General features: G+C 48.7%; 1 protein-coding gene across 2 annotated transcripts in view; it reads left to right on the top strand.

Moving 5' to 3' along the window:
* Positions 1–13,958, top strand: part of LOC144130061 (uncharacterized) — a 263,082-nt gene that overhangs the window by 132,492 nt on the left and 116,632 nt on the right. For both annotated transcript variants that reach the window (XM_077664085.1, XM_077664084.1), the window contains exon 3: positions 4,540–4,738. In XM_077664085.1, the coding sequence (XP_077520211.1) occupies positions 4,540–4,738 (199 nt within the window). The remainder of the gene's footprint in view (positions 1–4,539; positions 4,739–13,958) is intronic.

Here is a 13,958-nt window from a genome sequence, read left to right on the forward strand (position 1 = left end):
CCTGCTGTCCGGGAGCTCTTCGGAGGTCCGTATCTTCTTGAAATACTCCAGGAGATCAACACGCCGTGCTGGAACAAGGGCCAGATCCCCGACTCCTAGAAATTGGCTTTAGTGCGATTTATTCCCAAGCCCAAAAAGCCATGCGATTTGATCACTTACGACCGATCTCCCTAACGTCGGGTCTGCGTAAACTGTTGGAGAGGGTCGTGAACGCCCAACTGAAGCGACTCCTGAGGAAGACTGATATCCTCCTTGACACGCTGTACGGGTTTAGAGAAAAGCTGTTTACACAGGATATTCTCCTACGTATCAGAGAGAATATTCTGGACAACCCCTGCAGATGTCAGGTCAAGGCCATCCTTGCGTTCGATTTAAAAGGGGCATTTGACAAAGTCAACCACCAAGGAATACTGGATGAGCTTAACAGCATCAACTATGGTGACCGCACATATAATTACGTGAGGGACTTTCTCTCCAATCGAAAAGCGTCAATAAGTATTGATGATCGGACCTCCTCTCCGTTCAATCTAGGTTCCAAGGGCACCCCGCAGGGAGCGGTCTTGTCTCCTCTTCAACCTGGCCATGCGTGGGCTACCAGAGAAGCTAGACCGCATCCAAGGCATTGAGCACGCTATATACGCCGATGACATTACGATCTGGTGTTGCAGCGGTAATGAAGGGGAAATTCAAGACCGGCTTCGGGAAGCAGGGAATGTCGTGTGCCAGCATGCGGCGAGGATGGGTTAACGTGCTCTCCCGAGAAATCAGAGTTACTCCTGATCGACCATGGCAAGAAGCAGAATACGGGGATTTTGCCGCCCACTCTCTCTGTCGCCATTACGGTCCAGGGTATGAGCATTCCGATCAAGAAAGAGATCGAGATCCTGGGAGCCATCATACCCAGCGGCAACACTAACACCACTACAATCAGACAGCTCCAAGCCTATTCCGTGCAAGTCTCTAGAATGCTACGCCAGGTAATCAAGAAAAGAAATGGGCTAAGAGAGAAGGAGGCCCTGAGATTAGTTCAGGCTTTCATTCTCTCTAAACTAACATACGCAACCCCGTAATTACGGCTTAGCAGAAAGGAGAAAGACCAACTAGATGTTATTATTCGAAAGGCAGTTAAGACGGCGCTGGGACTCCCTTTATGGACATCCACTAAGCGCTTACTTCAGCTGGGGATCCATAACACCATCGACGAACTAATAGAGGCCCACCGTATAAATCAAATTGTCAGGCTCTCAACATCTACTAAGCCTGGCAGGAATATATTACAGAAGTTTAGAATCAGTCCACCCGGGAAGTCGCTGACAAGATCGACATTCCCATGCAGATGACATCACACATCACGACTCACCCCATACCAAAACGCATGGATGAGGAATACAACAGAGGACGGAGACTAACCAGAGCTAGACACCTCTCAAAGCGCTGGGATGAAAACAAGGACACGATCTACGTCGATGCGGCTGGACCCGTTAACGGAGTCGCGGCAATTGCAGCAGTTTCACCCCGGGGGGATATCATTTCAAGCAGCCTTATCCAAGCGGTAGATACCACATCGGCTGAAGAAGCAGCTGCCACACTAGCGATATCAAAGAACAGCGAGGCAACGGTTATGTCCGACTCACAAGCAACGGTACGCAATTACCTCAGAGGCCGCGTTGGCGCTCCTTGTTGGGAAATTTTGGAAAGGTCTAATCCTTTCAACATCCAGATCTTCTGGACGCCAGCGAACCTCTCAACGACGGGCAATGAGGCGGCCAACACAGCTTCTCGAGCTCTCCTCCTCCGAGCATCTGGCACGCAGCCTCTCTCTGACACAGTTGACAACCCCTCACCCTTACTAAGCTACGCCGAAATTACGGAGTACTATAAGATCACAAGAAAGAAATATCCTCTTCCTCACAGAACCCTAAGTAAATATGAAGAGCACATAATCAGGCGACTACAAACTAATACTCTGCCCAATCCTTACCTAATGAGTAAATGGTACCCAGACACCTACGGTTCGTCCTGCCCCTTCTGTGGAGCAGTTGGCACACTCTTTCACGCGGTTTGGGAATGTCAAGAAAACCCAGACTTGGACAGCAATCCCGATCCGACTTATGAGCGCTGAGAGGCAACCCTTCATAGCTACAGCCCCCTCGACCAGAAATCGCTGGTTGAGAGGGGCCGGATTATGATGGCGACCTATGGGTTCTCGTACTGAACCCACCCAGTTTTTATGCTCTGAATAAATATTTTTCCTCCTCCTCCTCCTCCTCCGCCAGGAGAATTTATTGCCCATCAAGGCTCGAAAGCATTTGACCGGTCAGGCCGTCGGCTCGAGGCGCGCTTCAGCGTTTTCTTCGAAACAGCGCGCGTTGAATTTCAGCGTGGGTGAAGTCCGCCGAACACCGAGAGACGACCTCGGCAGAGTGCGGGTTGTATGCGGGCGAAGAAGGGTGTGGCGGCGCCGCCGGTACCGCCAGGGAGCGTGGTGGCGCGTGCAGGGAGTCGCTCACCTTTGTAGAGGGTGTGCGGAGCGTCATGTGGCGGTTGTGGGAATGCTGAAGAGGGAGCTGGCAGAAGAGACTGCGCCGTCGGGACGAGTGCCGGTTTGCGATGTGAGGCTGTGGCGGTATGCAGTGGCGCAAAGGTCTGAGCAAAAAATGTTTCCAGTGCTTTCTTGCCTATATGGAGCCGTGCCAAGATGTTCTACCTGCTGCCGGGGCCTCAGCTACGTAGGAATGTGCCAGGGCTTCCCTGAATGCTTGCTGCTAAGGCGCCCGTGTGCTGTGCGATGTCGGTGCATGTTAGAGATCCGCAGGTGGTCGAAATTATTCCGCAGCCCTCCACAACGACACCTCTTTCTTCCCTTTTTCTCTCAGTCTCTCCTTTATTTCTTCCCTTACGGCGCGGTTCAGGTGTCAGCCGAGATGTGAGACAGATACTGCGCCATTTCCTTTCCCCCAAAACTAATTTTCATTTTTCCAAGCCGGTACTGATATTCTCCGAGCTGATGCGTTGATTCCTTCGAGCGTGGCGGCAGAGGAGCGCGTCCAGCTGGCTGTACTGCATTCAGTCGGCCAGGCATTCGGTTCGGAGAATGCACCGCTGAATCTGGCGCCTCTCAGCACGGACTTGAAGCTGACTGAGGTCCGGTACAGGCAGGCCGAGGGTGATTTCACAGCGCGTCGTGGCCGCTCTGGCGCCACGCATTAAAAATTCTGAGGGTTCTTAAGTTTGCTTACATGGAGGAATGCGAAAGCATGTGTTTTGAAGGAAGGAAAGGGTGCCGTAGGTCTCACATCTCGGTGGACACCTCAACCGGGCCTGAAAGCACGCAGCTTATTGTGCATAGGTCAACGGTCCGAACTCCTGCCGCAAGCTAGCCTCCAACTTGACTAAAAGATGTAACCATATGCAAAGAGAAGTACCATGACACCACCTGGAACGCTGTGCGACGAACGTTAAAAATTTTGGTGCGAATTTAGTCTGGAATGCTGCCAACACATTGAGCTCAGCCAGTGGTGCCATCGCTGGGATTTCATCCACACCTTCATGCATTAGGAGGCTGGGACTAGGGTACGTTCTTAAGACGGCATGCAGCTTACTTTTTGCATGGCCTGAGCTGTTTGCAATAATCTGTCACGTGGTTTGATATGAAATCACATTACATCGTTGCAACGCCACATGGCATGACGTCATAGTACAACGTTATCGTGTAACTTGGTATGACGTTGACTCCTGACTCACATGATGCAATTTCTTGCGTACACAAAGTGAGTCATATAATGCTTTAGCATTGGTTTGGTTTATGGGTGTTTAAAGTCCCAAAGCGACTCAGGCTATGAGAGACGCCGTAGTGAAGGGCTCCGGGAATTTCGACCACCTGGGGTTCTTTAACGTGCACTGACATCGCACAGTACACGGGCCTCTAGAATTTAGCCTCCATCAAAATTCGACCGCCGCAGCCGGGATCGAACCCGCATCTTTTGGGCCAGCAGTCGAGCTCCATAACTACTCAGCCACCGCGGCGGCTGCTTTAGCATTAATAAAGAAACTACTACCTTTTGTACCCTATGCGTTGCGTGCACGCCTGGCACGCAGAGTGCCTGGATTCCAATCCCAAAGCTGGCTAATTTCTTTTTTTATATATAAACCTCTGCGAATTCTTGCGACTGACGCTGCCTGATGGCCGACGCCGTTTCTCGGGAAGAACGAGGTCCTTACGCGACCCCGTAAAAGGAAATAAAAATTAAAACTGCAGTCAACTTATTTGGTAGCGTCTAAACGCAAGAAGCAAAGCCACTTCGTTATGCAAAATTCAAAGTTGCAACAGTCGCAGGACTCGAGGTGTGAAGAAAGAATTGGGGAAGTTTTGTGAATTATCAGCGTTTACGTTAAACGGCGGAGTGACTCGTGCTATTTTTAGTTCCAAGATTACTGTGAGATCACCGCAGGGCGTGCACACCGTACTGCGTTCTAAACAGGTCAAGCCGTTACCAGCGTCCTTGATAAGCATCGGGCTTGTTTTTTTTTTCTTTTCAGTTACGAGTGGTCGATGTACACCAATGCCAGTGGGGCCTACGCCATTATGAAATTTAGCCGACAGAAACCCTATGCACTCCTTGCGCCGGCCGCGGGCCGCAGCTTCGACAAAACGGGCAATGTGTCGCTTTCTCCTGGAGATTTTTACTCCGTCGCTATCCGAACGGCAACCGACAGGACTTATGGTCAATCCCATGTGGTGAGTGCTGTGAAATATCCAATTAAGGCACCTATGACGTCGCGTTTCGCACCCTTATAGAGCACTAAATATTTATTTATTTATCTATTTTTATGGATTCTGCGATCTTGTACACAAGATCATAGCCGGTGGGAAACATTGTGTTAAGATACAAAAATACTGACACATATTAACAAAACAAAATTGCGCATAGCAATTCGGCAAGAAAATACCGCGGAAAAGTAATCAACAACAATCATTTCAAGTACTCTTCAAACAAATGCAATGATGTCTGCGTGACAACATCATCCGTGAGGTTATTCGAATCAGTGATAGCCCTTGGAAAAAAAGAATATTTAAAACAATTAACTCGCGAATTTTATGGTGTTATGGAAAGAGAATGGCGTTTTCTAATTTGGTACCCCGTAGAATGAGTAAAGATATTAGAGGTGTCAACATTGAAATGATTGGTAATTAATTGAAAGAAAAATTTTAAGCGCCATATGCGATTTCTGTTAGGAATTGAGGGTAAGCCGCTTTCTTGGGGAGGTCACTGACTGGTGCTCGCCCGTAAGTGTTATATATAAACCTTACTGCTTTCTTTGGATTCTTTCAATTTTTGTTCATGTTTACCTTTGTAAAACGGTCCCAGATAATTACAACATATTCTAGGATTGGTTAATAAAAGTGTTGTAGGCAAGGAGGCGTGTACCAGGGGTTGCTAACTTATGCGAGCGTCGTAAGAAAAAAAACTTTCGAAGAGCGTTTGCTGAAACATGGTCGACATGCTTGGTTCGAGGAGGAGGAGGAGGAGGAGGAAAAGCAGGGAGGTTAACCAGACGAATAGCCGGTTCCCTACCCTGCACGGGGGAAAGGGGTGAGGGGAATATTTAAAACAATTAACTCGCTAATTCAATGGTGTTGTGGAAACAGAATGGTGTTTTCTAATTTGGTACCTCGAAGAGGTTATCAGAAATCCATAGGCCTAGATACTTATATTCTGTAACTTATAGACCCCTTTTACGTATTAACCCCACTTGTGACTTCCGCATGCATCGCAATATAACTAGACGTGATCAAAATTGCCTCCACCGAATTCGCCTGGACGTTGTTTTCACTAAACCCTATTTACATAAAATTGGTGCAATAAGTAGCCCTCTGTGCTCCACATGTGGTGTACCTGAGGATCTGCCACATTTGATCTGCCGCTGCCAAATCTTCGAAAATCATCGCAAGGCACTTTTAAGTGCTTTAGGACTCCGTCCGGATGGCCCTGTGCACCTAGAGCACGTCGTTGGACCCTTCAGTGACGCGGCTTCGGGTGTGCGCGGGAAAAAACATTTTTATTGTTTTTAATAGATACAGGTTCGGTGGACATTCTTTAACAATCATGTGCGTGTGTGTGTGTGTGTTTGTGAGTGCATGAGTGCTTGATTTCACCATTAGCCCTTTCGTTTTCTCTTTTCCTCTTTTTTCACCATATCTTCTCTAATCTTCTCTTCTTTCACCCTCAGTAGCATGCCAGGCCGACAACCAGGCAGACCTCTCCTGTCCCATTGAAGTCCTCCTCCTCCACCTCCTCTGTAACTTCATGAAGAAAACTTTTATTAGCTGTATAATGATATAGAAGAGGGTTCTTTTTAAGTGCTTTTTTCACAATAACGGCCTTAGAGGAGAGTTGCCTAATTTCATTATACTCACAAATAGTTTTTTTTTTAAATTGACATTTTCCACTTCTCACACGAAGAAACTATTTTTGCAAAATCATTATTCAGCCTAATTTGATCATCCGTCGAACTTATTTTCTCATAAAGCACGCAGTCGTGCGCATATAACTTAATTACTACTGACAGGTCTTTAATAATATCATTAATAAATATTTAAAACAGTAGGGGGCAGAGGACGGATCCTTGCGGAACGCCAGAATCGACAGGAACGTGATTGGAGCAGGTTTTATGTAGTTCGACCAACTGACGGCGATCAGATAGATACGATCGTATCCATGTTACTATCTGTTTATTATTTATAACAATACTGAATATATGAATTAGTTTCTTCTGCGAAACCTTATCGAAAGCTTTTCAAAGGTCCATGAAGATAACATCTGTTTGTCGTCCTTCGTTGATCCTGTTGCAAAATCATGGATTGTTTCGACCAGCTGAGTGCATGTTGAATACCCTCGTCTGAACCCATGTTGAACATCTGCCAGTACATTATGCTCGTAGAGGAAATTAGTTAGATGCTTATGAATGATGTGTTTCAATAATTTGCACGTTGTCGAAGTTTATGAAATCGGGCGATAATATTCAATACACGTCCTCTCTCCACCTTTGAACTTATTACTGCTCGAACGGTGGCGGCCAACGCATACATTCAGTGGGCAAGAATGAAACAAAAGCGGACAATTTACTGAGCACGTACGGAAAGAGGTCGCACGCTATTCTGAATCAGAATATTATGCGGACGATCCCGCAGGAGCAGATCAACTGCGCTGCGCTTATCGCACCCCACCCGACGGTGGCTCGGGAATGCCGCGTGACCTGCGTCACCTGACCTCACCGGCGAAAAACAGGCTGCGCTTCTTGTGCTGGCAGCATCGCGGGAAATCACAGTGTCACTGTGTCAGTAGTGCAACTCATCTCGAAGCTGATCGATGTTTTCTACGATAGTTCACGATTACTTTATTTTTTTTTTGTAGTTCTGATGTGCAAGATTTCGTTAGTGCAGGGCTGCCAAATATTCGCAGTATTGTCACGGGGAGTAGTAGATTGGGAATCGCAAAAACTAGGAATGCAAAACGTTATTGAGGGAACTCGTGATCACAAAGATTGTACACTAAGGCGGCGACGATGCGGCAGAAGCTGCAGCATCGGTGAAACTGAACCACAAATAAAGGGATTGACAGGAGGCGCCCGCAATCGGTAACACAGAGTGGTGGTTTTAAATTTTTGATGACGGCCCACTTTTCACACTACAATCGTGGCACCCTCGTGTATAAAGTGATTATGGAGAAATTGCTTACTTTCCGAAATGACGGCATCAGAAAAGATTCGAACTATCTCGGTTATATACAGACAGTTTGTTTATTGAGAGTAAATAATATGTAACGACTTTCGCCGCAGTGTTAAAAGTCCCTCGAATGGTGTTACGTCTCACCACTGCCGTGGTGTGCCTCCTCAAAAGGGAAAAAATTGGTGCCTTGAATATTTTGGGTATAGAGTCGATTACTTTGCGGTTAGCTACTTGTTCGGTGATTGGAAGTTTTAAACCTGTGATTAACAATCTTGCTGAGTGTGTATGTTGTCATATCTCTGTCTATCTGTCCTAAGGTTGCCAGCTTGGACGGCCCCATTGGTAGCTGCTGCAGTGTCCTACTATTCGCGTAGGCGGTTTGTTTAACTTAACTGTGTAACGAAAAGAGTAATCTCACGATATTTTAAGCAAGGATATGCAACATTACGCACCTTCAGGCTGACAAGTGTCTGTTAACGTAACGCAGCACAAAAATCACGATGAAATTCAAAAGCCGAAACCCCAAGCGTGTCGCCTCGCAAACTTTGTTCACAATATCCTTAAATGAGTTTAAAGCGTTCTGGTACTTTTTTTGAGCCTGTAAATATTTCTACAAAGCTTTGACTGTTTGTTGATGTTCAACGCCACCGACACCCAGCTTATTCACTTCATTACACGAGATTCGACTTGTTTTACCTCCAACGATCGCAGTCATAAGCAACTGCTTCCACGCTGTTCGAGATTGCTGTAGTTGCTTGCGGCGCCTTATCTCGAAGGTTCTGAGCTTTAAATTGAGTGTGGCCAAGAGAGGCGGTGGTTCTGTTCGACGACGCCGTTCACGCTTGCTGCTATGCCGTCGCCAAGTTTCTCAGTTCGCTGTGAGTGCTAGGTAGGGCCAATAAAGGATTTGTTTCTTTTGGAAGCCTTTCCATGCATTCCTGACTTCGGGCCGTCGTGAGGATACATTACATCTGGCGCAAATACTCGGCAGTGGTTCATCTCCCGGACACCCCCTTCAAGCAATGGCACCAGCCTTCTTCGTTTGGACCAGATGACCTGTTGCTAGTGCACTGAGCGAGATACCGAATTCAACGTCTACCACCTGAATATGAACCAATCTCGTACCGCACTCAGCTGCAAAAGAAAGCTTCAAATACAACTAACTATAACTACTACATCGTTCTCGGACATTCTTCAAACACCGCGTGAGCCCGTAACTTTCAACGGTATCCCCAGTGAAGATCCTGCAGATGGGATTAACTAGTATGACCGGCTAACCTCTTTCAACAGGTGGGACGACCTGGAAAAATTAGGACATGTTTTCTCGCACCACAATAATCTACCAGGACCAGGTAAGAAAACCTTGAATCTTCTTTAGTGACGTGGACCGCTCTTGAAAGGGAGCTTCTGAGGACATTTACAAGCGTCGTCCGGAAAGAACGAGTCGAGGTTTTACTGCAATCCCGCATGGAGCATCCGAATGGAACGGTGACTGCCTAAATGGAAGAAACGATGCGCCTCTTCCGTCGAGCTGGCCTCCAGAAAAATTCACCACTGAGGCATCCACCATCCGGAGGACACTAGACACCCGAGCTGTCCAGTGGCAGCAGGATGTCTTCTCAATGAGCCACCCGGACGCTACGAGGACAAACAAGAACATCTTGCGGAAGGTTACCCGTGCAAGCGCTCATGGAAAGCTGCTCAGAATGCGCCCATCGCCAGCGCAGCTTGACGTCCCAGTGTTTGCAAATGCCGTTTGTGAAGGGGACAGTAAGCGCTATGCGCCCAGAAAATCACGACGGCCAAATTGAAACTAGCCTCCATAACTTACGCCGCAGCTGACCGCCGCTTAAGTCTACCCACCCCCGCCCCAGGAGCCATATTTACGAACACAGCGACGGCAACTAGCCGACCGTGCAAGAATGGTTCAGCGACCTGCGTCATAATAGCAGATGAGGAGAGGACTCTTGATCAGCGACGACCACTCTGCTTCCATTGCGGCGAAGCTGGCAAAATTCTTCAGAACGGCATCTACAGAAGAATAGGCTTTCGCATCTTCTCCAAGATGCCTCACGACCAAGCCCCGGTAAACGTCCACGGGAGATAGCCGAGTACCTGCGCCGTGAAGAGTGTGTGTCATCGAGACATATGTCCAGTTCACCGTTGCCGTTCGCACAACGTTTTGTGTCGCCGGACCCCAGCTACGCAGCAGCTGTTCTAGGGAGATGCCCCAGTCCCCAGAAGCGAACCTAAAGGAAGCAACCTTTGGAAGTGAGGTTTCTGTCCGACGAAACGCCGTATATTTTCATCGCAGACGGCGCAATGCCATGCCGCATCCACTACGACACTGGCGCCGCACAAAAAGAAGAGTGGCCTGGCAGTGACGTGATGTAACTTCTAGATGACAGCGATGCCACGCAGAGAGGACGACGCGCCCCAGCCGCAGTATCAATACTTGCTGACAGCGTGATCCCAAACCCAGGCCCGCATACAACTCGAAAGCGAGAACCTCTGACCGGGAAGTGGCTGTTGACGGCAGCCAGGTGACTGCTTCTTATGACACGGGATTACTCTATTCGGTTATGAATGGCACATTCGCCGCGTAGCTGCACAAAGACACAACCGCTTCGGGCGGACCACAAATCCGCATCGTAAGGGCCCTAGTTATTTTAAAATCTGGACGATGCACATCGCGAGTGACTGCAAACGGCCGTACCCATCCTTCCACCTTTGTTGTGATACAGCAATGTTCCCGCGAGGTGATATTGAGTATGGCTTTCCTTAGTGAGTATCAGGCGGTCATTGATCTTCTGTCCAAGCTCATCATGCTCTCGACGGACGAAGCTATTCCTTCGATGACAGCCCTGAAGCATCACGTTACCTGAGTGTCCTGGATGAAAAAGTAAGCGTCCGTCCCCGCTCAAGCTTCTTATTCACAGAAGGTGTCAGGGATGCAAAGGGCGTCGGAGCCATGACCGAGGGGAGCACAGAGTTGCTTTTATAGCGGGAATATCCAAATTTCGGAATCAAAATGCTGAGGCGCAGGTGACAACTTTTAGCAGACTACCGACATATCAATAGATACACGATTTTGTCGTTTCTGGAGGAAATACCGACATAGGAAACGCCTTCGTCCTCTGCGACTCATCTGGAAAGCGCCCGCTCTCTCAAGACCATGCATCAGCCTTTGACATCCGTCCAATGCTGCCCGGGTACAGACAAGACCTGATCCGCGGTCTCTGTCAAGTTACAGCGACCGTTTGTCGTCCTTGGCAACTGTCGGGAAAACGCCGATTGCTCAGCATCTCATCATAACCGACTAAAATCCCCGACATCCCCGCCAAAGCACCTACCGTGCGTCGCCGCGATAACACAAAGCCATCCGGGACCATGTGGACGAACTGCTTTGCGACGACGTCATTCAGCTTTCAAAGAGTCCTTGTGCAGCGCAGGTTGTTCTCGTCAAAAAGAAAGACGCAAGTCTACGCTTCTGCGTCCATTACCGCCGTCTAAAGAGCATAACGAAGAAAGAAGTGTACCCCGTCCTAAGGATTGACGATACCATCGACCTACTCTCCATGCCAAGTACTTTCCGTCGATGGTCCCCAACAGCAGGTACTTGCAGATTCAAGTCGGCGAGCAAGACTGAGATAAGGCGGTCTTCATCACACCAGACGGGTTAAGTTCCAAGTCATGACATTAGGGCTTTACACTGCACCAGCAACGTTCTTACCAAGTCATGGACACTGGGCTGGTAGAATAATTAATAATAAAATCATGTTTATTTTAACCACTTAGTAGAAGAAGCAAAAATAGGTGGCTTCGGCAAGTGCACTGATCTCTTTCTTGCTACTTGGGGAACAGAACTTAGCGTCTAATTGGTGCCAGGCGCTAGTTTCTGTGGCCTCAGCATCGCTGTCCGCTTTAGTCTCATCAAGGCAGGTGCTTTTGGCTTCTATGATTGCACAATTAATGCAGATGGACCCTGTTGCTTTCGTTAAACAGAGAAAACTTCGTTTAGCGAGTAAAAACAGCATCCATTTATTTCAGGTCACATGAGAAGACTGCCGCTCCATGGGGCGCCGGCTGGTTTATCTTTCCAAGCTTGCTTGGCTTGGGTTCCCTTTCGACTTGGAACAGTCTTCTTTCGGTTTCGCAACACAACCCCCCCCCCCCTCCCCGCTCCTTCCTCGGAAATGACTTCGGTCATATTTTTTCTTTGCGTTAACTCCAGTGGATGCATGTGTTCGATTGGTCTCTTGAGGGTTGATCTGATCCTCCAGATAGCGCCTGAAGGCACGAACGCACCTTACCGTCTCTTCTCGGAAACAGTTTGTCGACTCCTGCGAGCTTGCGCTTCTGCCGTGGTTGAAGACTGTCACGAAGAAGAATCAAACCACCATCCTTGATCAGAACGGAAAACTGGGCGAGTTGGTAGGGGGTTTCCCCTCTCAAGTAGGAAGGTGTACATCGGCCAGACCGGTCGATGTATTAACGAGCGGCTGGCAGAGCATCGCAGGTCGTTGAAGGGCGCGGCTTCCTCTAATCTTGCCTTGCACTGCAAAGGTTGGAAAGATTGTTATCAACGGTTGAACAAGACCAGGGTCTCATTTAGGCACAGGGATCAGGTATGAAGGGAGTTGGTGGAAGCTTACCTGATCAAGAAATAATTCGATTACTGTGTAGCATCACCATATGTAGGCCTGATTGATAGGGAGATACTCTTTTTGCGCAGCTTTTTTAGCGCGAGGAGGCAGTATGGGGTGTTAGGCTGATAGAAGTGTGTCCGTGGGTTTGCTGTTATGTTTTGTCTGACGATGCGGAGTTTGCTTTTTAGGTGTGTGATCACAGTGGCAACACCTTACATGCGCCAAGGTAGTGTATGATAGTGTTTGCGTTTTTGTGTTTTTAGCCTGTCTTACCGCGGGCTGAAGATTCATATATAGGCTTCTTTTCCTTCAATAGAAAAAATCAGATGATAGTCTACGCCCGTGTCGTGCCTTCTTGTTCTCTGTCTTCGTTTTTTAGCGCAGTTATAACACGAATCCTTGATCGTTTTGCCTTGACGTTTGTTCTCACTCGGCATATTTCGGAGTGCTTCAAGGTGCTCCTTGGGCCGTCTCTGTCAGAAAGCTCCTGGGGTCGGCTGACGTCGGGTTCACAATCTTTGAAGGGGTATGTTCATTCGGTCAGCTGCTTTCTTTCCTACGCTATGTAGCGACGTGTGGCGTCTTCCTGTCAAGAAGAATGAAGGGCAAAGAGGTTTTGGTTGTTCGAGTCCGTCGTAGATGAGTGTTAAAAGTCTGGAATTCAAAACAGCTTCAATTTCTGCCAAGGTTGTTGCTAGCTCGTCGAAGGACATAAGGCTTGGCTGATCCAGAGTCGCTGATAAAAGCCACCTGTTGCGCTCCTCAACGCACCGTCTCCCATCGCCGAACTCACGGCCTTGAGCGACCCCGTTGATCCCGTGGGAATGAGAAGCCCGGCTCATCCTGTGGGCCTCTCCTCGTCTATTGGATTAGTCGGGAGAGACACTAGCAGTGGTTTTCTGCGGCCGCACCAGCTCGCGACCCAGCGGTAACAGGCGCCACTGGGACGCGCCGAACGCTGACGGCAACGCTTCGAACCAGCGGCGGAAGGGCGTTGGGCTGACGACCCAGAATTCTTGGAGCCCTGGAGTCACGCGCAGCTCGCCGGTGCACGTGCAGCGACCATGTGACCCAGCAACTTTCCGGTTACGTGGTGACTGCTGAGAGTGCGTCGAATAGAGATTGATGACCCGCTCCAAGGGAAAGGGGGAAAACAGAACAGTAGTGTTCTCCCCATGGCGTGGACATGTGTGTTATTGGTTTACTTTATTTTGGAGTGTTATTTAATGAAGGGTTTGGGGGAAATGGGACAGACGATCGAGATGTAATAAACGAAGTAATTCTGCTAGCCCCGGCTTGCCCCCAAAGTGCTAGCAGGTTCTGCTCAACAGACCGCCGGAGCCTCTCAAGAGCCCGGCGGTTGAGGGCGAAAAACACTGTAGTCGTGCAGCAGGTCAACATACAATCGCCCCTCCGGGGCGAGCACGGCGGGCGAGAGCCGGGAGACGACTACGAGAGTTTAACTCCATTCCACCCTGGGGCGCCTTCATCTATGAACTTCCATTCGGTTCGTGTCATTGCAAAGAAGCCTAAAGCGTTAACATAAAGGACAGAAGGGCGCACCGGGACTTGCACAGAAG

The sequence above is a fragment of the Amblyomma americanum genome, chromosome 4 (assembly GCF_052857255.1).
Source record: "Amblyomma americanum isolate KBUSLIRL-KWMA chromosome 4, ASM5285725v1, whole genome shotgun sequence".
Lineage (NCBI taxonomy): Eukaryota > Metazoa > Arthropoda > Arachnida > Ixodida > Ixodidae > Amblyomma > Amblyomma americanum.